Genomic DNA, 26683 nt, shown 5'->3' with positions numbered 1-26683 from the left:
ATATATAATATCACGGCCAAATAATATCTGTGCGCCTCCGGATGGCCATAGCGCGGGGAGCTCATAGGGATTGGGCCTCTCGGGGTTTGTTTACCGGTGTTGCTATGGTTTCCGGTCTTGTGTGTTCCAACGGTTTATTAGGCAGGCCTATCTAATAAATCTCTGTCTAATCAATACTTCATTCACTGCCTCTTCCGTGGTCATTACAGTATTATAAATAGACTGCGTCAGGTCCTCCGCCGCAGAACGACAGATTAGGATTTGTGGCGCGACAAAACTTCGCCGACAACGCGAACGGGCGACAAATGTCTCGTTTAGTGTGAACGCACAGTAAGGGACGTCCGAGCAGAGACACTGGAGCGCCCATAAATAGCAACCAAGTAACAAGGCGAAAACGCCTTTCCCCCTCCGTTTTCCTTTGATGCATTTCAGGAATATCTCCGTAAAGACGGAGTCATTGCGGAAGAGCAACGAGCTGTACAAACGCTGTAGTACCTACATATTCAAGGCGCTAGTTTTCCACAAAAAAAAGTGGAGCGCATCAAGCCTGAGCGCATCAAGCCTGCGTGCATCAAGCCTGCGCGCATGCAGTCTGCGCGCTGTATAAAAACATTCAAGTCATGGAGGACATTGGACCTATTAAAGAACATGGTTTATTATCAGGCTAATAACATGGTTATTAAAGACATGGTTTCACAAAAAAATCTGCTCCGGGTGGACGGGACCTCTAAGACATGTTAGATGCACTTTGGGTGAGCATAGATGCGAGGCGGATTCACAAGTGTCACGTTTACTTTAGGTGGATGTTGGAGGTTTACTTTCTGGTGGAAATTGATGGATATTGCACAGATGGATATTGCACAGATACATCTTACTATGTAACTACTTCTTCGAGTTTAACTCCCGCATCTCATCAGCAATCGGCTAGTCGGCGAACATCAGGGTGAGTGGAAAGGGACATTTGTGGAAATTCTGTTTACAGACCCGCCGTGGTTTAATTAGCAGCTTGGAAACATAGATCTGGGATATCGTCTGAGTAATAGTTTATACACTTTATGGTCGGAGTGCTAGCTTGTGGAGATTGACATGACAGGGGCAATCGGAGGGTTAGTCAGTTTTAAGGCTGCCAGCCATCTATTAAGGGCTGGTTTCCTATTCAAAGGTAGCCTGTGGAAATGTATGATTACCCCAGCTGCCTTGGCCCTATATAATTCATTACTGCAGACAGGGGCAATGCAATAAGATCATCCTCCTGTAGACCTGGTTGTTTGCTTTTCCGTAGCCATTTCAGCGAGCCTCAGAGTAGGGCTGCAGGATATATCGACTATGTAAGATATATCGATATAATTTCCAAGGGGATACAAGATTTGACAATATCGTTTACATCGATATATGCGTTAAAATGGTCAGTTTCCACCTCAGTTTCCACCTGTGTTTGCCTTGGAGACTGTGAGCGCGACCCCTCCCCCTCCCACTCTGTCCTTCCGAACGTGCCGTGTGCAAAGACGCCTCATTCCCGCCCCCACCGCCCCCACACAACACAACATGCATGGAGAATATCGTTAAAGAAAACGTGACGGCGGCGTGAGACGAAATTGTTTCAAAGAGGAGAACCAACGGCTCCATAATATGGAAATGGTTTGGGTTTAAAAAACAGATGAGCAGCAGCTGCAGGTCATCTGTAGAGAGAGAGTGTAGCAAAACCGCTAAAAGTGGAAGCACGACAAATGTGTTCCACCATTTACAGCAGCGGCACATAGTGCAGTATGAGGAATGCGTAAAACTCTGCTGCTGCATCACCGGCCGCAACAGCTTCTTCTGCCCCGAAACCAGGGCCGGCGTTCGGCATAGGCGACCTAGGCAATCGCATAGGGCGGAAAATGTGTTGGGGGCACCCTCTGGTGGCGCCCTTAATTAATTAATTAAAATATACGAAACAAGCGAAATTAAACCAAACATGTTCCCAAATGGAACGGAGAAGGGAGGGAGAAGCTGTGTAACCTACAGCTTTTTTTTTTGCACAGGTGATTATTAAAATATCGGGATATCATATTATGCCCAAATCGTGCAGCCCTACCTCAAAGCCTGACTCATTATGTTAATTAGAACAGGGGGCAGGTGAGTCTGCTTAACCAGAGACATAATTTAGACAGAATAAACACAGAGACCAGAGTCAGAATTGGCAACATCTAGTGGTCCATGACAAAAGTTTGACATTGTGACAATTCGCCTTTCGCTAAGCCACGCCCTAGAATGCAGACTGGCCAATCACAGCGGAGCCAAAAGCCGTCTCCGACTAAGCTCAGACACTTTCACGACAGTGCTCCATTGACTGTGTCTCAGATTTTCGTACTTTCGTCTTTTAACACTGTCGTTTTTAGACTATGAGAAAGATGGTTAAACGTTGTGCCTGGGGCACTTGTAAGACTGATAGTCGTTACCCAGAGAGGTTGGAGGGGGTTGTGCGTTTTTTTCCCCTTCCCCAAACCAAAATCAAAGCCTGACAAGTGTCGCCTGTGGATAAAACTTTGTGGACATCCTCACTCTCAGCTGAACCCCTCAAGGATCGACCGGCACACTTTTGTGTGTTCAAAGGTAAGACTTTTGTCCTCAACGTACCCTACAATTAAGTTAAACGATTCGGTATTCTGTGATTTTGATCTATACATTTGGCTCGCTAACCCAAATTATGAGGAATCATAGGCGCTAGCTTGTAGCAAGCAACCTTAGCGATAGCTTAGCAATCGAGTAGTGCTAGATGCTAAAGTCTGGATTCTATTTTTGACAACATAGTAACAGAGCTAGAGCTAGATTGTTGACTTGTCATGGTCCATCCAAACACCTTAATACGTTAATATGTTACAGACCAACTGTTATGGCTGTTTTCTAGGTGAATATCTTCACTGTGTTGCCAGTTCAACAATATTTTCTCTTGCTATTTCAGCACTTTGTCAATGGGGAGCCAAGTCTCGACTACCCAAATCCAGTTCCTGCTGTTCCATCTGGTAGAGAAATTCCAGTGAAATGTCGAAGACTTCAGACTAAAAGGTTAAATTTATGTAATAGAATAACAACTTTATTATAGAAAAACATCACAGCCACAACACAACATCGGAGTAGCATCAAATACTTTAATTTGTATCATGTATATTACAGAGAGATCACCACAACATCAGGCTCATTAGTGGAGGACACCGCAACGGAGGAGAGGCCCATGGTCATTGAAACAGGTATGAGTTCATGTGACTATAAGGATCCATTGCACATTATTGGTAAAAAGTGCTCAAAAAAGTACCAGTCTAGCCTTGCTTCAATTTTCCCCCACATCTCTGCCTCAAAATGAATTTGTTCCAGGTGATAGTCACCATCACATGAAACAAAAAGGTCACACCATGGCATACCAGTTATCCCCAACTGTCCCATGATCTGAAAATAATACTCATGTGTACGCTTAAGCCTGTAGGTGTTATCACTAAGCTTTTCAATGTACTGGTAATTGGTGTATGTGATTTGCATCAGGCACTTAATTTCATAGGTTTTGCCCTCATCGCTCTGAAATCTTCTGTCAGGGGATGTACCTAAATGGGGGGCGTCAGGGTTAACAACCAATCCACAAATTTGAACTTTGTTGCCAGAGTACTGGGCTGCACCAGCTGGTTCAAGCTCTATGCCTCTCCTCATTGCTTCAGTACAGATGTTCTTCTTTTTCCAATGGTGGCAAGCTTTTCGAAGTCTGCTCTCCTCGAGAATATTCTCTTGAATGAAGTTGAAGTAAGGCGAGTAGAGCGGACATGATGCCATATGTTGTTGCTACTTTGCTGTCTGGTCTCTTTCTCAAGCGCCTCTGCCTCAGACTTGGAGACCATCATAGTGTTAAACATTTCCATCTGCACTTTAGAAAGGACAGTATAGAAAGTGCCTGGCAGTGGTGGGAAAGGGAATGCTGGGAAGTCATCACCAGTAGAGTTTGATTGGGAGGATTTTTGCCAACTGTCCATAAGTGGGAGCTGCACATGCAAAGAAGAAAACAAATATTTACAATTGATTACTTGCATTATGTTTTCATCCTGTTGTAATCTCTTTATAATTATGTTTCTGCACAGTGGACCAGGTTCACACAGAGGACCAAGATCGCACAGAGGAAGATGAAGTGAAAAGACTTAAGAGGCAACTCGCTGAAAAGGAAAAAGAAAATGCCTTACTGAGGGAAAAGATACAAAGTTCACCCACGCCACACCCACACCCACTCAGGGACCGTACCCACTCACACCGGAGACTTTATGCAACTGTGATGTGTCTGAGTACTTCAAGTATTGCACAGGCTTTAGTTATGATGAGTTTAATAAGCTGTGTGCATTTTTCAGGTTACCCAGTACTGCAAAGGATCCAAAAACATTTATCCCTGTGACATATCACAAAGTAGATCAGCAGGTCAACCTCATGCCTTTACGACAATTCAATTCAATTTTATTTGTATAGCCCTTAATCACCATTACAGTCTCAAAGGGCTTAACAGGCCAAATATTCATGACACCCCCCTTTAACCACGACAACAGTTCCTACTCACACTGATGAAGCTGAGGCAAAACTTTGATCTGACAGAGCTTGCCTTCAAATGTCAAATTCCAGTGCAAAGCGTTAGCACTTTATCCAATTCGCGGATTGATTTCATGTATGGCAAGCTAGGCAACTTGTCTATTTGGCCGCACAGGGACAGCATAACAGAAAACATGCCTACGAACTACAAACTACCAATACGCTTAAGTGTCTGATTGCCTGTGATCCTCGTTGCTCCATTATCTTTGTATCAACACTTTTCACTGGATCAATCTCTGACCAAGAAATATTTAGACAATGTGGAGTCAAGGATTTACTGAAAGGTCTGCTTCACTGTGGCTACCTTAAGGCAGGCGATGGGCTCATGGTTGATAAAAGCTTTCTTATTGAGAAGGATGTGAATGAGCTAGGCCTTAATTTGAACATTCCTCCCATTGCCAAATCAAATAGTCAAATGCCAGCTACAGATGTTGAGATGACAAAGAAAAAAGCCAAACACCGGGTACATGTGGAAAGAGCTATCGCCAAAGTGAAGAAATTTAAAATAGTTTCTGGAAGGATGTCGGGCTTGGAAACATAAATCAGATATGGTTTGTAGTCTGTATGCTGCCAAATTTCCAGCCGCACATTATAAAGGCATAGGCTCTATCTAGCGGATCATTATGTCTCTAAATAAAGAGACGCTAAAATAAGCTACTGAATTGAATGAATGAATGAATGAAATGTATGTATGTGACTGTAATAAAATCTCTACCTGCAAATGATAAGAAATAAGTCCTAATCTTTATCAGTTTAGGATTAACTGCTTTACCTGGTAGCTAAAGCCACTTCCAAGAGGGTAGGGCTGGGCGATCTGACCAAAATATCATATCCCGATATAGGTCATTCATATCCCAATAACGATATATATCACGATATAGCACATTTTCTGTAAATTCAATGAATAAATAGTTTATATAAAATGACCACTTGGCCTATTTCGTATTACATTTTGAATTATATACTCTTACTCTATCCACTTACTCATGATTATTTTTCTCCTTTTATTTAGAACCTTTGTGCAAATTATGCATCCAGCAAAATATAAAATATGAATGTATAAATATAAAAAGGTAAATATAAAACACTCTTTTTTGGTTGGTTTTCAAAAATATTAAAACCAACCATACCAATAGTCTTTAACAGTAGAACTTTGTATTGTAGCCGCAAACAAAAATTAATACAGGCCTAACATAAATATTGGTATATAAAATACGAAATGTAAACATGGAACACTTTCAATGGGACCAATGCAGCAAAATAAGGCTCACAATATAAATATATAGAATATTACAAGTACGTTTTGAGCACTCGACTACTGTACTTTTGTGGATTTCATCCGTAGACACTCTCCGTACTGTTTGTCGTGATTCATTCGTAGGTGGTAAAATAGGTTGGTGGTGTTTGAGTCTGGTGAGGGGACCGGTTTGCGTCATACTTTACAAAGTAAGTTTTTCTGGTCCGTGTCCGACTTTTCAAACCCAAACCACGTCCATGCGATAGAAGTAGCCCCTCTTTTAGGTACGAGCTCATTTTGTCTTGGCTGGTCATCGGAGTCCTTCTGCTGTTCAGAATTGTCATGTTCACTCTCCTCCATGTTTGTTTGTGTTGCCTTCATGTGCCGTGTGGAAGAATGTAAAGCGTCGTCCAAATGACTTAAAATATTACCGTAATGAGTGTGATTTGCGACAAGACGATATAAACGATAGAGCATAATATGAAACGATAGACATTTTTATATCATCACACGATATATATCGTCATATCGCCCAGCCCTACAAGAGGGTACTTCTCCTAACCTAATTCTACATCCATCGGAGGCTTGCTTGCTATGGAGCTCATAGGTGTCCCTGACAGTTCCCTCAACAACAAAATACCCTGATCTGTGACCTCAGACATGGCCCTGTGAGATACAAAAAACATACATGTCTACTTATATCAATCTGATCAATACAAAATTATCCATACCTAATTATGTTATCTGATCTGGAGTACAAGCTTCATCTCATCACAGTAAGTTGAATTGTTTACTATGTGGAAGAAGGAAATAAGGTGTGTTTAAAAACAAGAGTTTTCTTACCTGTCGTTGTTGTATTGGCAGAAGATGGGTCTCCTTTTTCTGTCTGTCTTGGCCCTGGCCACAACAATTGCTGTCACGGGCTGTGGTGTTACTTTGACACCTCTGGGTTTATGCCACTGTGTTGGTAAGCTTGTGGAGGACTGTAGTTGTAGGCCTATAGACATGTTGGCGTCTTACAGAGGTCCAGGGTATGGATAAGCCCAATGATGTGGGCGCAGAACCCTGCGGAGCTAACGAAAGATCACCTCGTTAATTACAGCTAGCCTGCTAACGTTGACTATTATGGTTATGATATGCTAGCATATAATGCTATACAATGTTATACATGCTTTGTGCTTTTGCGTTATAATAACGACGATAATAGTGAATATAGACCTACCCAGCTTTACAGAAACAGTGTTGCTCGTTGATATCATTTGTGCAAGCCTCCGTCTTGATCATCAGCTGATGTGGCAACTCACTTTTTGATTGTGATCAATAGGCTTTTGCCTCTATTTTTATCGCATTATGCTATTTTTTTGTTACCTTGATGTCCTGTATGTAACCCTCAAAGGCATATTGTAAACCTTTCTGTCTACTTCGGTCAGAAACAGCATTTGCTGCTTTATAAAAGCCGGACAGCAGTTCAGCTGGAAGAGCTGTCAAAAATGCCATGTTGAAATTAGTAACTCGCTTGTCGGACTTGGCAACAGTAACCAAGGGGGGCGGGGCTTAGCGAAAGGAGAATTACCTGTTATGGCTGCTAGAGCCACAGAGTAGGAGTAGGTTATCATGCCAGTGACAAAGCTGATTGTTGAAATCCAACATGGCGGCGCCCTGTAACACTTTCAACGTACAATTTATACCCTTTTAGCAAGTTCAGCCATTTTTAGTTATTGTACCAATGAGAAGGCAGACAATGCATCTGTTATATCAACTAAACCTCAAATATCAGTTCAGTTCATCTTTAAGGTTTCATCATCATGTCTATGCTGCTCTACTAACTAGGATGCGTCCTTAGCATAGTGATTGACCTTCGCTGCTATTAGCATACAATTAGCCTGGTATGAACGATTAGCAGCTAGCACTTAGCATGTAGCTAACGATTAGCGATCGCATTAGCAATTTATTAAACACATTTAAAAATGACACCATGAACACAAAAGTATACTTAAAAAGGTATCTGAACTCAAATAGCTTTTATAGTATCTTGTTCTCTTTAGTACTAAGCAACAATACATTAGCATTGGCATGGGCAACACTCACCGGAGATTCAAGTGAACAATATAATTCACGGTAGTTATCTTCTATTTTCAATGTTCAGGTCCTAATAAAACGCCTTATTAATATCATGGACATTTTTATGACTGAATTAATCAAGGTTGTAATATTAATTTATGGCGTTTTATACCGGGAGATTCTCTGTTGTGTTTAATACCTGCTGTCTGTCCAATGTTACGGTTCAAGGTGACAACCTGGAAACGGGGTGCTCACGTGTAATTTCCTGCTACTGGAATTATGTTGAGCGCTCCCTACTGGAGAACACAAGCAATTGCATCTTTGAATAATAAAGGATTTAGTAGCCCTATATTCCATATGGGTTACACAAAGATACCACAATTTCAAAAATCCACTGTGGAAACTTGGAGATATTTCAGCTTAAACTCCACAGATTTTGCTATTTTGCTCAATTTTGTTGTGCCTCCCAGTGGACAGCTTTGAAATGGCGTTATATATTACACCACATGTGGACACCGGACCTCCTCAGCTTTCTAATCATACCAAAAATTCTAAAATCGACTTTGGCAATTTGGAGATATTTCAGCTTAAATTCCACACATATTGTGCGATTTTGCTATTTTGCTCAATTTCGTTGCGCCTCCTAGTGGACATATTTGAAATTAGATATTACGCCACATATGGACACTAGACCTTGCCAGCTTTCCAACGATACCACAATTTCTAAAATCCACTGGAAATTTGGAGGTATTTCAGCTTAAACTCCACACATATTATGCGATTTTGCTATTTTGCTCAATGTCATTGCGCTTCCTAGTGGACAGCTTTGAAATGGCGTTGGATACAAACGAGATATGCACACTACACTTCCCCAGCTTTCCAAGGATACCCCAATTTAAAAAATCCACTGGAAATCTGGAGATATTTCAGCTTAAACTCCATACATATGCGATTTTGCTATTTTTCTCAATTTCGTTGCGCCTCCTAGTTGACAGCTTTAAAATGGCGTCATATATTACACCACATCTGGACACTAGATCTCCTCAGCTTTCCAATGATAGCACGAATTACAAAAATACACTGTGGCAATTTGGAGATATTTCAGCTTAATCTCCACAAATATAATGTGATTTTGCTTTTTTGCTCAATTTCGTTGCGCTCCCTAGAGGACAGCTTTGAAATGGTGTTAGATACAACACCAGATATGCACACTACACTTCGCCAGCTTTCCAAAGATACCACAATTTCAAAAATCCACTCTGGAAATTTGGATATATTTTAGCTTAAACTCCACACATATCATGCAATTTTGCTATTTTGCTCAATTTCGTTGTTTCTAGTGGATTTGAAAGCCTCATCATTTTGCGTGCTTATTGCGATGAACTAGTTGTGAAGGAATAAGGTCAATAACATACTTTTCCAAGTTACTACCCTAGTAGACGCACACAAACACACACACTTTATTTGTTTCCAACCATTTTACGTATTTTTTTATGTTTAAAATCCTTTCCAGGAGCTGGAGCACCAGAGGGGTGTGTTGCTGAACGAGGTCCAGGCTGCCAAGAACTCTTGGTTCAGTAAGACTTTGGGCTCGCTGAAGAACTCCTCCTCTGCCTCCACCTCCTCCTCCAGCACCTCCCAGTCCTATGGTCCCATCTCTCCCAAGGAGGGCACCTCCTAGGTCTACACCTAGATCCCGCACACCTGGACCCCAGACGCCACCCCGCCCCCCTACACCTTGTTTGAAGGAAGGATGTAAAATGAACAGCTAAAGAGTGCGAGCTGCAGAATCTTGCTGTGTTCCCTTTTCATTGGTCTAGAAGCAGGAAAAGGGCAGAACTCAATGCTTTTCCGTGTTTGATTAGCTGATTAATTTTTTTTGGTTGCTTTCACCTTTCTCCAACATTATGACTACTGCAATCCTGTCTCTAGGCTTATGGCCCACATGCTTTTCAGTCACTGATTGTTGAAACTGATTTATTCAAAGCTTGCTATTGAAGAAATCGTATTTGGTTTCAACTGCTCCCTCCTGTTGCCAGACATGGCAAATGCAGAATGATGGACAATTATCCATTGTTGCCATGTGATTATGCTATCAAGAACACGTTGAATCTGTATTTAGTGTCCTACCAATAGGGACGTATCTTACAAGACTAACATTCTTCCTCACTGACATGGCTGCTTCAATAACCCTCTACAGCTCTGCAAGAACGCGTTCAGAAATACACTCAAAACATTAGCTTCTTTATGGTTATACTATAAGTATACAACGTTGTTATATAAATATGTATATGTACTAATTCTTCATGGATTCTTTTTTTTTTTTAATGGAATGTTCTCCTTAAATTTATTTTTGTTGTGTTAATTTTAGGATTAGAATTTTTGTCTTTGGTAATGTTGATCCAACAAAGCACAGTGGCTTTGAAGTCAAGTTCATATTCTTCTGCTCCGAAAACATTCCCTTAATGCCACCGCCCCCCCAGCTAGGACAGACAGATCCTAACTTCCCAGCTAGGACAGATTGTCAGACAGATTCTGACCCTAACGACTCCAGCTAGGACAGATAAATACCCCGAGCTAGGACAGACCGACAGACATCTTGACCCTCACTACCCCCAAGTAGGACAGACAGACAGGCTGACTCAAACATTGCCTAATGATTGTTTCTGATTTACTTTTTAAAGGGGTGTGTTTCAGTATTTTAACCATGTCCATATTCAGCATTATAATACAAGTCATTTTAAGTCCTCCAGCCAATCACACAGCCATTTTCACAACTTCATATTTCACAAACACTATAGTTGTACCGTTTGTAGTACCAACTGATCCTTGTGTCCTCGACGTTGAGCGGAGTTCATTCAGTGTTAACTGAAGTCGGCTGCCAAGTTTTACTCCGTTGTTCTCCATTAATTATGTTACAAATTCAGGTAAGTTTGGCGTGGGCGGAAGGTCATATTTAGAATTTTGCAGAAGGAAGCTGCAATGAGTCCTGATCAATATGTAATTCCTGTGCTGTATCCAATGATAAATGTACCTTCCGATGTTCAACACACCATTTGTTTTTTTATTGAACACTGAGCAGACATTCAATATTAAAGCTGAACTTAATAAGATGTAAAGTTAACATTGTTTAAGGCTTGTTAAAAACACAAAAGTGTGAACATTACAGTACGTATCTTTATACTTGTATGTACTTGATGTACTTTATTAGTCCCTTTATTAGATATAAAAAAAATCAAGGATATGAAGGTTATTCTACAAACCATAATACACCTGTAGACAATGGAAGGTTCACTGCAGCCTATTCCTGTGAATTTAGAGGTTTGCATACTCATTGGTTGTTAAAGTCACACGTTAAGGTACAGCCACACTGAACGCGTTACGAGCGTTAGAGGCGTTGAAAATCTGCATTTTTGCATAGGGAACCATTGGTTTAGGTGCGTATATGCGTTACACGTGCTAAAGATGCACGTTGGGCGTAACGCGCCGAAATAATTCTGATTTTCAACGCCTACGCACGTAACGCGTTCAGTGTGGCCGTTTGTTATGCGAGCACTAACTGGGAATTACTGCGGGGCAACTAAGTGATGCGGTCAATGTAGTGAAACTGAGAAAACATTAGAATATATCCCACCTTTTTTGTCCAGAAAAACAGAAAATATCCTAAAGAAAAAAACAATACATTTAATGTTACTCAATTAAGCTGCAGTTCCGTTGGGCAGTTTAAGAAATAATGAAATAGTAATCAAACAAATAATTATATTTGCGTTGCAGGCCTGCAAATAATCTAAACGTAAAATAATCTAAACACTAAACATAGTTTCCGTACAACACAGTAATGAATCAACAGTAGATATCTCCATAAAATAAATCAAATTTAACTAAGATATTTAGTCTGTATCTATTTGAACAGGTGGCGAAAGTTGTTCGAACAGTCACAAACAGTGGCGGCTGGTGAAAAATATTCTAGGTGGGGCTGTAGGTGCCAGAAGCTTTCGGTAACTATCCCAATAAAAGAACCCAAACCAAAAGGTACCATTGTTTTAGGGATAAACAATATTTATTTAATTGCCCTTTAAAAACAACAGACAGATAATGACAATGATATGCGATGTATATTAGTGAATACTCTTAATACAAAATTCAAGTTCTCGAGAGACATTTACAAGTGGATGATGATTAAAAATAACTATATACAAAGAAAAACTGTCATAGGAACATAAAATGTACCAATTGGATTAAATATATAAGTGAATACTCTTAGTACAAAATTACAATATCATTGTATATGATTGTAATATTTACAGATGGATGATTAAAGTTAACTACACACAGAAAAACTGGTATAGGAACATAAAATGTACCAATTGGAGTCTAATCAGCGTTTATGTCTCACTCCCTTGAAACCTGGGGACTGCGTAAATACTGAGTTGTATGAGTGAGTGAGTATATGTGTGAGTGTGATTGTGAGTGAGTATATGTGCAAGTGTGTTTGTGAGTGAGTGTGAGAGTGTGTGAGTGAGTATGTGTGTTGTTGAGTGAGTGAGGGAGTTTGAGAGTGTGTTTGTGAGTGAGTGTGTTGAGTTTTGAAAGTTGTAGTGAGTGCAGTGAATTTGAGAGAGTGTGTGTGAGTGAGTTGAGAGTGTTGTGAGGGAGTGAGGGCTCTTATTTGTACATGAACTTTGCTCTTCTGTTTTTTCTTAGTGGCAAACTTCTCAATGACTTTGGTGTTAAAGTCAGGATTGTTCTGTATCAGGTTTTCCTCCACTGGAGAGCATAGCATAGCAGTGCGTTCAGGCGGTGCTTGTGCCATGGGGGTTCCTAAGGAATGTTTTTATCTTCTTTAAAAGTAGAGAAGCACCTCTCTGATTCTGCTGTGGTCATCGGTTGTGGTGATGAGAAATCTTTAAAAGACTTACAGTCTCGCTGAATGTGTCCTGAAGTTTTGTTTCCATGAAAAACCTGGAAGAGAGCCAGTGCGCCACATGCAAGCCTTAAATAGACCAGGGACAATTCTGTCTTCAGTTTGGCCTTGTCCAGTGTGGGGTAGGCTTCCACAGTGGTTTCCAGCGCTGAATCTGGGAACTTTACGCTGTGTTGGGGGAACAAGTCTCCTTGCAGCAGAGTGGCACTGATGAGGTGCTTGGTGAAAGAGAACCTCTCCTTGGCATGACTCAGAATGGTATCACATACCTATGAAATGATACATCATTTAAAAAGAAGGTCACTACTCTGAATAAACAGTAGAATTAAATGTTCATATATCATTGAACATTGATATAAATATCATTAGCATCTGACAAGGACAAGGACAGCTTATTGTTAAACATCATAAATATGAAATAACTGCATCTAAACATTTTAGCGTGTTTGCTTTTTTTAGTAGCTGTATGGTGAATAGTTTGATTGATTGATTGATTGTCTTTATTTCTAACATGTAAACAATAAAAAAAACATGATTATCAATCAATTAATGATTATCAATTGATTATTAATAGATGAAATAAAAAATAAAAGAGCCAACAAAAAAAAAAACACACAGAAGTAAAATAAAAATAAAAACTTTCTACATGCTCGAAAGGGGGTAGGAGGAAGTAAAAAAAACGTATCTAGTCCTACCCCTTAATAGATCAATTTAGCTTGGATAGATGTCACCAACATGTCAGTATAATACAAGCTATAATAATGCATATAAATATGAAAACAGAATAATTGGGTGTATATATATATATATCTACGTATATATATCCACATATATTTATAAATAGTCAATATAATCACACACAAATATTGTAAACAATTTTATATATAATTGTAAACAATTATATATATATATATATATATATATATACTACAAACAATTCATATTACATTATAAATACCTATACATGTATATTATAAGTTACTATATATATAGATATTACAAATATAAACACAAGTACCACGTATATTACAAAACTACAGTCTACATATGTCAATGTTACAGAGGCTTTTCTAAATTTCGTTACTTTGTGAAGATGATGTCTTTATATTTGTTTTTAAACTGTCCTGTGCTTTGGCTTTTCTGTAATTCCACACTTAACTTATTCCACAATTTAACTCCGTAGATGCTGATACAAAAGCTTTTTTTCATTGTGCGTGTGTGGTGGACCTTGAAGTTCAGCTGTCTCCTTAACTTATAACGTCCCTCCCTTTCAGAAAACATTGCCTGTATGTTTTTTGGTAGCATATCATTTCTGGCTTTGAAGATTGTTTGGGCAGTTTTGAATTCAACCAGATCAGGAAATTTGAGAGTTTTGGACTGTATGAATAGTTGATTAGTATGTTCATGATAAATTACATTATGGATTATTCTAATGGCTCGCTTCTGAAGAATACACAACGGTTGTAAAGAGCTTTTGTATGTGTTTCCCCAGATTTCTGAACAGTAATACAAATATGGTAATATTAATGAGTTATAAAGAATATGGAGTGATTTATTATTCAGGAAGTGCTTGGCTTTGCACAGGACTGAGATGCTTCTTGATAGTTTGGTTTGTATGTGTTTTATATGAGGTTTCCAGCAAATTTTGTCGTCAATGATTACTCCTAGAAATTTGTTTTCATATACCCTTTCAAAGTTTACACCCTCTATTTGTACCTCAATGTTTTCCGATTTTTTACAGTTTCCAAATATCATAATTTTAGTTTTATTTAGGTTTAGAGATAACTTATTTCTGTCAAACCATTTTTTTAGTCTACTAATCTCTACGGTCAATGTGGACAGAAGTTGCTGCAAATTTTCCCCAGAAACCAGTATATTTGTGTCATCTGCAAAAAGTATGAATTTCAGAGATTTCGATACGTTGCAAATATCATTGATATACATGTTAAATAACATTGGTCCCAGCACTGACCCCTGCGGAACCCCACACACAATGTCCAAGCATTCTGACTTAAATCCATCCATTATCACAAATTGTTGCCTTCTCTCTAAATAGCTCCTCACCCAATTCAAAACTACCCCCCGGATCCCATATTCGTCTAGTTTTGTAATTAATATATTGTGATTTATAGTATCAAATGCTTTTTTAAGTCTATAAATGTGCCGATCGCAAATTTCTTATTGTCCGTGGCGTTAGTGATTTCTTCTGTGAGTTCTGTTAAGGCTAGTGCTGTTGACCGGTTTGTTCTGAATCCATATTGACTGTCGGTTAGTAATTTGTATTTATCTATGAATTTGCATAATCTGTCATTAAAGAGTTTTTCAAGAATTTTAGAGAATTGTGGGAGCAGAGAGATTGGCCTATAATTTGTGAAGTGGTGTTTATTGCCAGTTTTGTACATCGGTATGACTTTGGCTGTTTTCATTTTATTAGGAAATTGTCCAGTTTGGAATGACAGGTTACAGATGTGTGCTAATGGTTTAGAGATACCCGTAATTACCCTTTTGACAGTTTTTATGTCAATGTCATCACAATCAATGGAAGTTTTGTTTTTGCATTTGAACATCTATAATTTATTTTTCAAGAACAGGATTAAGGTACATTGAGCTGGTGTTTCTCTTAATAGGTGTATCATCATGGGCTAAAGTATCTGTCATAGGTATTTTTTCCGCTAAATTTGGTCCAATGTTTACAAAATAATTATTAAACTGATTAACCACCTCTTCCATTTTATTAATTTTTTTATCATTGTCGCTGAAATATTGGGGGTAAGTGATATGTCTCGGGGTATCTCTAATCACATTATTTAATATGGTCCTTATGCTTTTAATATTATTTTTATTATTTTCTAATATTGTACTATAATATTCTTTTTTACATATTCTGATAATACTTGTAAACTTATTTTTGTATTTCTTATATTTATTTTCTGCTTCCTTAGTTCTGTGTTTGACAAATTCTCTATATAGAGTGTTCTTTTTTTTACAAGCATTTTGTAATCCTTTTGAGATCCATGGGTAATTTTTATGTTTATTTTTCCTGCTGTCTTCCCTAACTGGACAATTTTTATCATATAACCTTTTGAAAGATTTTCCAAACTTATCATATGCTATATTCACATCATTTTCTTTATATATTGAGTCCCAGTCATATGCAATCAAATTGTTTTCTAATGCAATAATAGATTCCTCTGTTCTGACTCGTCTGTATTGTGGTCTGATGTCTTTGGAGGTTTTATTGTAGTTGCAGTTATAGACAATAAATACAGGTAAATGGTCAGTGATGTCATTTATTAATAATCCACTTATTATGTTGTTATCTAGGACGTTTGTGAAAATGTTGTCAATTAACGTGGCACAGTGTGAGGTGATTCGACTGGGTCTAGTTATTTTAGGGCACAGACTGAGACTGTATAAGGTGTTAATGAATTATTCTGTCATTCTGTTCTTTTTTTGGGTTCAGAAGGTCAATATTGTAGTCTCCGCAGATAAACATGGTTTTATGGTTTGTTTTTGTAAATTTTTCTGCAACCCAGTTAATGATAGAATCTATATTGGAGCCTGGAGTTCTGTACATGCAACTCACAATGATGTTTTTCTTTTTTTCCATTAATATTTCAATTGTAACACATTGAAAAACATCATTTATCACTGTTGACATGTTCTCTACTACCTTGTAGGTGAGATTTTTATCTACAAACAGAGCCACACCACCTCCATTTTTGTTTTCTCTGTTTTTACAAATCATTTCGTACCCTTCGAGTTCAAAGTCCATGCCCCTTTCATTGTTAATCCAGGTTTCTGTAATGGCAATAATGTTGAATGGCTGCGAGAATTGTCCGAGGTAATACTTTATGTTGTGAATATTGGCATACAGGCTTCTGCTATTGAAATGAATGATTGAAAGTTTATGACTGGTCTTGATGGTATTATTGAATTGCTCTTCATTGTAGTATCGGCAGTCATTGTTTAAGCTGTGAAAGAAGTTAGTCTCGGGATCTATATCATTTTCAATGTCATGTGTGTGATAGTTACTGTGTTGAAAGGTCTGTATTTCCACATCCTCATAATTAGCAATCCTTTGTGATAAATCATTCTGTCCGGGATATGTGTGAGTTGTGTTTGTCATCAGAGTGCATTTAACGTACCTGGTTTGTAGATTATGTGTGTATCTGGATTATGCCTGGGATGATTGTGTTATTTAAACGTCTCTGGGTGGATTTGATGTACTGGTACGAGGGTGGATAACTAGCTTGTCGTGGCGTAAGTAGGCTATGTCACCCCTCTCTCTTGCAGCTCTTAGCTCTGGCATCAGCTCCTTTCTTTTTTGCCTCACTGATTCTGTGAAATCTTCATTTATGAAGATTCTGGTTCCTTTGAGTGCCTTTGTGCGCTGTAGGATTGATGTTCTGTCCTTGTATCGGAGGAATTTAACCACGATCGGCCTTGGTCGTTCACCTCCAGGTTTCCCTGCGCGATGGGCCCTCTCCACCTCCACGTCCTGCTGCAGCTGTAGCTTCTCAGCCAGCACCTTCTTCACTTTTTCCTCTGCCTCTGCCCAGGTCTCTCCTGGTGATTCAGCGATGCCATCAAACACCAGGTTGTTGCGTCTGGACTGTCCCTCGAGGTACTCCATCTTGTCTGTGGCAACCAGCAGACTCTCACACATTTTTTAGAGGTCTGTCTGGGTCGCGCTGCAGCGCTCTGTTTGTTGCGCGTTGGAATTCTTTACTTCATCTACCTCCTTCTGCGTGTACTGCAGGCTGGTTTTAATGTCATGTAGTTCCCTTGATAGCGCATCTAAGCGTGTATTGGTTGTGTCCATTATATCTTTCACAAAGCCTCTGAAATTGTCACTTTGTTGCTGTATCAGCGCCATAAACATTTCTTTTTGTTGGAGGAGTAAATCGCTCACCTGGGAAAGGGGTACGTATTCCTCTTCCACCTTCGGCTCCGCCTTTGACCCTTTGGGTGGCATTCTGATGTTTGGCTGGTAGCTGCTGCTGCTGGAGCCAGGTGGATGGTGGCTGCTGCTCAAGCCTGTACCTGGTGGATGGTGGCTGCTGCTCAAGCCTGGGTCTGGTGGATGGTAGCTGCTAGCTGCTGCTAGCTGCTGCTGGAGCCAGGTGGATGGTGGCTGCTGGCTGCTGCTCAAGCCTGGGCCTTGTGGATGGTAGCTGCTAGCTGCTGCTGGAGCCAGGTGGATGGTGGCTGCTGCTCAAGCCTGGGCCTTGTGGCTGCTGGCTGCTGCTCAAGCCTGGGCCTTGTGGATGGTAGCTGCTAGCTGCTGCTGGAGCCAGGTGGATGGTGGCTGCTGCTCAAGCCTGGGCCTTGTTGCTGGTAGCTGCTGCTCAAGCCTGTACCTGGTGGATGGTGGCTGCTAGCTGCTGCTGGAGCCAGGTGGATGGTGGCTGCTGCTCAAGCCTGGGTCTTGTGGCTGGTGGCTGCTGCTCAAGCCTGGGTCTTGTGGCTGGTAGCTGCTGCTCAAGCCTGGGCCTGGTGGATGGTAGCTGCCGCTAGCTGCTGCTAGCTGCTGCTGGAGCCAGGTGGATGGTGGCTGCTGCTCAAGCCTGGGTCTGGTGGATGGTGGCTGCTGCTTGCTGCTGCTGGAGCCAGGTGGATGGTGGCTGCCTGTGCTGTTAGCTGTTGCTGGAGCCAGGTGGATGTTAGCGCTGCTCTGCTGCTCTGCTGCTCATAATATTTTAATGCATAGGCTAACTGTTTTATACAGGAATTTAAGACAAACAAAGATACCAAAAGTAAAACACCTCATGTCCTGTATATAGAACAATGTTACAGCTTACCTCTGTAGCTAACCGGTGCTGCTCCTCTTGGCCTGGGGCCTTCCGTTTCTTTGTGGATGGCTGCCTGCAACAGATAGAGGAATGGAGTCCCTGATACAAAACAGATGATTCATAAGTCGCTGTGCACAATTACAGTTTCAGAAATATAAAGATATAAAATTAGTCCAGCTCTGTGTATTGTCACTACATTAATACATTTTTACTAGCTCATCCGAACTGGATTGTCTTTAAAATTGTGAAAAATGGCTTAGTTATTATTATCAAAATTATGAGTTATTCTACTGTGTTCAGACATGTAATTAATGTTTGTTCTTTTCATAGACATTTTATCAGTCAATGTGAAAAATGACATAGCCTACCTGATAGCTTGTATGCTGTTGGTGAACCTCTGAATGACTCCTGTGATGTAGACAGAGTCGATGTCCCTCTTTTGCAGCTGGTTAAACAGCATGGGCCCTATTTTAACGGTCTGAAACGCAAGTGGGAAGCGCAAAGCGCAAGTAGCTTTGTGGGCGGTTCTACGGCGCTATCGCTATTTTACAGGCGGATAAATTACACTTCCGCCGCGGCGCAAGTGTCAAAAGGGTTGGTCTGAAGCAGCCTAATTACCCGTTAGGTGTGGTTTGGGCGTAACGTTGCAATGAACCAATCAGAGCGTTTTCTCGCATCCCCTTTAAGAGCGATCGGCGCTTGTTCCATGGCGGATTGCTATTATGTAAAACACAACATGCCACAAAGAATGCTGCGACTTTTTGAGGACCATACTGTAAAGTACCACCTGACCTATCCAAACACCTGAAGCGCATTTTCAGTATTCCGAATGTACGTTCAATTACACTGCGTGTTTGTGTGTGTTTCTGTTGAATACCAATTTCGCGCACTGGTTGCTGGCATAAGAAATGGGGGTCATGAGCCATGACTTCAACGGATAGCCGTTGTCCCCTAACAGCCACCCATCCAAGGGAGGATTCCCCTCGAAATATAGCAGGAATGGTCGAGTTTGCCAATATGAAAGAGTCATGGCTTGAGCCAGGGTAATTAGCAAAGACATGATTTATTCTACAATTAGCATCGGAAATGACTTGGATATTAATCGAATGAGTTCCGTTCCGGTTTATGTATACGAGTGCGTTTACTGATGGGGCACGTACCTGCACATGGGTGCAGTCTATAGCACCAAGGACGCCAGGGAACCCATACTTGGTCCAAAACTCCTGCTTTGTTCTTTCCTGGCTGTCAGGTGTAACAGGGAATTTGATGTATTCCCCAGCATGTCGGACTAGACCTGACGTAACTGCATGTATAGCCGAACTTATTGCCGATTGTGAAATGCGTCCAATAGAACTAAGGGGATGCTGGAACGACCCAGATGCATAGAAATGCAGTGCCGCTGTAACTTTCACTTCAACGGGGAGGGCATAGGGACAGCGTGCATCAGTCCCCAGTTCATCTGCCAGGAGATGACCAGGAGATGACAGATATCTGTGACAGCCTGACGGGTCAGGCGTAGCTTACGCCTGCATTCCGCCTCACTCAGGGAGAGATAGGTGTGTCTGGGCCGGTAGACCCTCTCCCCCCGGCGTCTGATCCTCTGTCCCAAGACGTATTCCATTCCACTGTGCAATAGAAAAATTATGAGCAACCTCAACTTAACTGGTAAGTTGCAGAGTAGGTTTTAAATGGACTTACAGAAGGTGAATTCACAGTCTTCAGAATTGTGGTTCCTGATTCTTGACGGACAACCCACTTTGACAGGTGTCCTTACATGTGTCTCTTGCCACTATTGGTCAACCAGGTTAATTTGATCCGTCATTACGCCTGCTACAATTCGCGTGAAAATTGGTTAAATGTGTACGCTAGATTTATGCCTATTTATTTTATCTTTATGGACACCACAATGATTTTCCTTGTGTGGTAATATTTTATTTTCCTTGTAATTATGTATGGTTTGCACAAATGGGAGCTGCTGTCCGTGTAGATGAGAGAAGCAAAGTGTATGCGCGAGGTGCACAAGCAATCCGTATGCATCGCATGCGCATGTATGCATGCGCCCTTAAAATAGCATCTGAACAACGCGCCACTGACTTTAAACCAGGTATTTCCTGGTCAGTAGCGCAATGGTATTCAGAAACGGCAAAATACCGGGTAACCCTTCCTTTTACAGTCCCCTAATTACTAGGTATTTACCCGGTACATACATGGTAAATTATAGTGTATTACTGGGTAATTACCACTGGTAATAAGAAGGTAAATACAGAGGTAGTTACCCGGTAAATACATGGTAAATCATAGTGTATTACTGTGTAATTACCACTGGTAATAAGAAGGTAAATACAGAGGAATTATCCGGTAAATAATAGTGTATTACTGTGTAATTACCACTGGTAATAAGAGGGTAAATACAGAGGAATTACAGCTGATGTACCAAGTAAAACCTTCACTATTACCCATCAACTCAACTAAGTAGCGTGTAGTTGTAACTGTTTTAGGTTGGTAATAACTCCGATATTGTGTACTTCCTACGAAATTAGGCAACCAATTCTTAGAAACACCTATTATCCAAGGTTTATGTTGGCAACAGCCCAAATTTAATGATGTACAATCTAGAAATTAGCATAGTACTTTACAATAAAATACTTTTTCTTAGTTATTATTCATAGCTACACCCATCTAGAAAGGGTTTATTCGATTTACCACTATGGAATTACTTACCTGGTAACAACCTCTGCAGGAATCTGTTTTCCTCTAGTGTCATGGTACATCTTCTTAAATACTGGGTACGAAGCCGTTTGTTTCCATGGTATTACCAAGTTCTTACCATATAATTTATAACAGATACATTCCATTATCCATGCAGTCAACACAAACTTGTACCATGTACGTTCTGCGACGTTACCAAGTAAAAAACGACAATTTACCCAGTAATTAAGCTGAAACTGCACTGTAAAAGGAAGCCTCGTTTGTTTCCATGGTATTACCATGTTCTTACCATATAATTTGTAATACATTATTCCCTTTTCCATCTAGTCAACACAAACTTTTACCATGTACGTTCTGCGACGTTACCAAGTAAAACACGACAATTTACCCAGTAATTAAGCTGAAACTGTACTGTAAAAGGAAGCCTCGTTTGTTTCCATGGTATTACCAGGTTCTTACCATATAATTTGTAAGACATTATTACCTTTTCCATGCAGTCAACACAAACTTGTACCATGTACGTTCTGCGACTTTACCAAGTAAAACACGACAATTTACCCAGTAATTAAGCTGAAACTGTACTGTAAAAGGAAGCCTCGTTTGTTTCCATGGTATTACCAGGTTCTTACCATATAATTTGTAATACATTATTCTCTTTTCCATGCAATCAACACAAACTTGTACCATGTACGTTCTGCGACGTTACCAAGTAAAACACGACAAATTACCCAGTAATTAAGCTGAAACTGTACTGTAAAAGGAAGCCTCGTTTGTTTCCATGGTATTACCAGGCTCTTACCATATAATTTGTAACACATTATTCCCTTTTCCATGCAGTCAACACAAACTTGTACCATGTACGTTCTGCGACGTTACCAAGTAAAACACGTCAATAAGCTGAAACTGTACTGTAAAAGGAAGCCTCGTTTGTTTCCATGGTATTACCAGGTTCTTACCATATAATTTGTAAGACATTATTACTTTTTCCATGCAGTCAACACAAACTTGTACCATGTACGTTCTGCGACTTTACCAAGTAAAACACGACAATTTACCCAGTAATTAAGCTGAAACTGTACTGTAAAAGGAAGCCTCGTTTGTTTCCATGGTATTACCAGGTTCTTACCATATAATTTGTAATACATTATTCTCTTTTCCATGCAATCAACACAAACTTGTACCATGTACGTTCTGCGACGTTACCAAGTAAAACACGACAAATTACCCAGTAATTAAGCTGAAACTGTACTGTAAAAGGAAGCCTCGTTTGTTTCCATGGTATTACCAGGCTCTTACCATATAATTTGTAACACATTATTCCCTTTTCCATGCAGTCAACACAAACTTGTACCATGTACGTTCTGCGACGTTACCAAGTAAAACACGTCAATAAGCTGAAACTGTACTGTAAAAGGAAGCCTCGTTTGTTTCCATGGTATTACCAGGTTCTTACCATATAATTTGTAATACATTATTCCCTTTTCTATGCAGTCAACACAAACTTGTACCATGTACGTTCTGCGACGTTACCAAGTAAAACACGACAATTTACCCAGTAATTAAGCTGAAACTGTACTGTAAAAGGAAGCCTTGTTTATTTCCTTGGTATTACCAGGTTCTTACCATATAATTTGTAATACATTATTCCCTTTTACATGCAGTCAACACAGACTTGTACCATGTACGTTCTGCGACGTTACCAAGTAAAACACGACAATTTACCCAGTAAGTAAGCTGAAACTGTACTGTAAAAGGAAGCCTAGTTTGTTTCCATGGTATTACCAGGCTCTTACCATATAAGTTGTAACTGGTTATTCCCTTTTCCATGCAATCAACACAAACCATATATGTTCTGCAACATCGTTCACCAGTAGTTAAGCACTTTAATTGTTGTTATAAAACCCCAAACCACTGTTGATGAAAGGCATATTAAAATTAAACAAAATCAAAGGCTTATCTTTCAAACATTGCATATCTCACAAACAGGCACTGAACACTGAAGAAATCTGACAAAAAAAAGAGCCGTCCACATTAACTCAATTTAAATGTTACTGATGGTGTTTTCATAAAACACATGACATTGTTATGGCAAGTGACCACAAGGAAGACTGCTTCAACCTCTTCAATTTGAATAAGCGGTGCATGCCATGCAGCAATCTGCCTATGGGAGCATCTTTGTGATAATTCGCAAACCAATGAGTCCACTCGATGAATGAGAGTTGACTCTTTAGTTTCTTCTCTGTGAGGTATCCCTGCAGTCTCCACATCTGGGATTTGAAGGCTGACCAAGACCTGACCAGGTACCTCCAAATCTCCCCTTCCATACTGCAATAAAGAATCAGAAGACAAGAAAATAAACATTAGGACTGTCAATTAATGAACATTTCTAGAACATGTAGAACTCAAAGATTATTTTGTTTATTAGTTAAAAAAGGATGCTGGTCCTCTGGCCATTGTGTTTGGTCATATTGAAAAGAGAAAAAGGCATAGCCATAAATACAGTTAATAGGACGGGAGGGGACAGGCTGTTAGCTCCGGTTAGCACTTTAGCATCGAGCTAGCGGAGCTTCTGTCATTCAAATAACTCGGACATGTTGTTTAAAACCTATAGCACCAAATTTATTAAAATATCCTGATTTAATCGGGCTCTCTCCCATAAGTACAGTTAATAGGACGGGAAGAGACTCTGTTAGCCCCGGTTAGCGCGATGCTAAAGAGCAGCTCTACCGGAGCATGCCACCTCAACAGGTGCAAGTTAGCCTCCGGTTTGATATTCGCCAGATATTCGGTTTACCACCCAATCGGATTCATCAACATAAGTTCAATACATTACGGGCTTAGTATGTTGAGGACGGTGCATCGCGAAAATCACAAACACATGTTGTCGCCATTGATGTCTGTGCAACAACGTCATTTACGTTCTGGCTGCTACCTGTTTTAGGGACCGTCAACAAGTTACACATACCGACTGGTGGCAGAGACGTTACCATGGAATTGTTTCTGGAAATAAATCATATAAAATAATATAAAAATCACAAAAAAAAATACATTTTGTCACCTGATTGTAGTAGTAGTTGCCAATGGTGGTCTGCTACTTACTGCAGGTAACTTTGCTAATATATTGCATTATTGTTATACGGAATGCAATTAATAATTTCAAATATAGTTTAGTCGATTTTTTTTCGAATATTAAACTATTAACTGCATTTTGATTAACTATATTGCAATATATTTGTGTGATTAATTTCCTGAAACAATTCCATGGTAACGTCTCTGCCACCTATCGGTGAGTGTAATTTGTTGACGGTCCCTAAAACAGGTAGCAGCCAGAACGTAAATGACGTTGTTGCACAGACATTGATGGCGCCAACATGTGTTTGTGATTTTTCGCGATACGGTGTCCTAAACCGTCCTCAACATACTAAGCCCGTAATGTATTGCACTTATGTTGATGAATCCGATTGGGTGGTAAACCGAATATCAAACCGGAGGCTAACTTGCACCTGTTGAGGTGGCATGCTCCTGTAGAGCTGCTCTTTAGCATCGCGCTAACCGGGGCTAACAGAGCCTGTCTCTTCCCGTCCTATTAACTGTACTTATGGGAGAGAGCCCGATTAAATCCGGATATTTTAATAAATTCGATGTTATAGTTTTTAAACAACATGTCCGAGTTATTTGAATGACAGAAGCTCCGCTAGCTCGATGCTAAATGGCTAACCGGAGCTAACAGCCTGTCCCCTCCCGTCCTATTAACTGTATTTATGGCTATGCCTTTTTCTCTTTTCAATATGACCAAACACAATGGCCAGAGGACCAGCATCCTTTCTTAACTGATAAACAAAATAATCTTTGAGTTCTACATGTTCTAGAAATGTTCATTAATTGACAGTCCTAATGTTTATTTTCTTGTCTTCTGATTCTTTATTACAGTATGGAAGGGGAGATTTGGAGGTACCTGGTCAGGTCTTGGTCAGCCTTCAAATCCCAGATGTGGAGACTGCAGGGATACCTCACAGAGAAGACACTAAAGAGTCATCTCTCATTCATCGAGTGGACTCATTGGTTTGCGAATGACCACAAAGATGCTCCCATAGGCCGATTGCTGCATGGCATTCACCACTTATTCAAATTGTAGAGGTTGAAGCAGTCTTCCTTGTGGTCACTTGCCATAACACTGTCATGTGTTTTATGAAAACACCATCAGTAACATTTATATTGAGTTGATGCAGACGGCTCTTTTTTTTTGTCTGATTTCTTCAGTGTTCAGTGCTTGTTTGTGAGGTATGCATTTTTTGAAAGATAAGCCTTTGATTTTGTTTAATTTTAATATGCCTTTCATCAACAGTGGATTGGGGTTTTATAACAACAATTAAAGTGCTTAACTACTGGTGAACGATGTTGCAGAACATATATGGTTTGTGTTGATTGCATGGAGAAGGGAATAACCAGTTACAACTTGTATGGTAAGAGCCTGGTAATACCATGGAAACAAACGAGGCTTCCTTTTACAGTACAGTTTCAGCTAACTTACTGGGTAAATTGTCGTGTTTTACTTGGTAACGTCGCAGAACGTACATGGTACAAGTTTGTGTTGACTGCATGGAAAAGGGAATTATGTATTACAAATTATGTGGTAAGAACCTGGTAATACCATGGAAACAAACAAGGCTTCCTTTTACAGTACAGTTTCAGCTTAATTACTGGGTAAATTGTCGTGTTTTACTTGGTAACGTCGCAGAACGTTCATGGTACAAATTTGTGTTGATTGCATGGAAAAGGGAATAATATATTACAAATTATATGGTAAGAACCTGGTAATACCATGGAAACAAACAAGGCTTCCTTTTACAGTACAGTTTCAGCTTAATTACTGGGTAAATTGTCGTGTTTTACTTGGTAACGTCGCAGAACGTACATGGTACAAGTTTGTGTTGACTGCATGTAAAAGGGAATAATGTATTACAAATTATATGGTAAGAACATGGTAATACCATGGAAACAAACAAGGCTTCCTTTTACAGTACAGTTTCAGCTTAATTAATGGGTAAATTGTCGTGTTTTACTTGGTAACGTCGCAGAACGTACATGGTACAAGTTTGTGTTGACTGCATGGAAAAGGGAATAATGTATTACAAATGATATGGTAAGAACCTGGTAATACCATGGAAACAAACGAGGCTTCCTTTTACAGTACAGTTTCAGCTTAATTACTGGGTAAATTGTCGTGTTTTACTTGGTAATGTCGCAGAACGTACATGGTACAAGTTTGTGTTGATTGCATGGAAAAGGGAATAATGTATTACAAATTATATGGTAAGAACCTGGTAATACCATGGAAACAAACAAGGCTTCCTTTTACAG

The 26683-nt window shown here is 39.9% G+C and overlaps 1 protein-coding gene across 13 annotated transcripts in view; it reads left to right on the top strand.

Annotated features, from left to right (window-relative positions):
• rabgap1l (RAB GTPase activating protein 1-like) overlaps positions 1–11007 on the top strand; it is a 160566-nt gene extending 149559 nt beyond the window's left edge. For 7 of the 13 annotated variants that reach the window (XM_030372867.1, XM_030372869.1, XM_030372866.1 and 4 more), the window contains 4 exons: positions 2551–2595; positions 2945–3048; positions 3157–3230; positions 4104–8007. In XM_030372867.1, the coding sequence (XP_030228727.1) occupies positions 2551–2595; positions 2945–3048; positions 3157–3230; positions 4104–4408 (528 nt within the window). In that variant the 3' untranslated portion in view covers positions 4409–8007. Of the gene's footprint in view, positions 1–2550; positions 2596–2944; positions 3049–3156; positions 3231–4103; positions 8008–9407 lie in introns of those variants that run through there. The other 6 variants (XM_030372873.1, XM_030372870.1, XM_030372871.1 and 3 more) reach the window with 3 other exon arrangements.
• Positions 11008–26683: the final 15676 nt, after the last annotated feature.

This window comes from Gadus morhua, chromosome 12, assembly GCF_902167405.1.
Source record: "Gadus morhua chromosome 12, gadMor3.0, whole genome shotgun sequence".
Classification (NCBI taxonomy): domain Eukaryota; kingdom Metazoa; phylum Chordata; class Actinopteri; order Gadiformes; family Gadidae; genus Gadus; species Gadus morhua.
The sequence above is the reverse complement of the archived record's forward strand: the minus strand, read 5'-3'. Positions and strand labels throughout refer to the sequence as shown.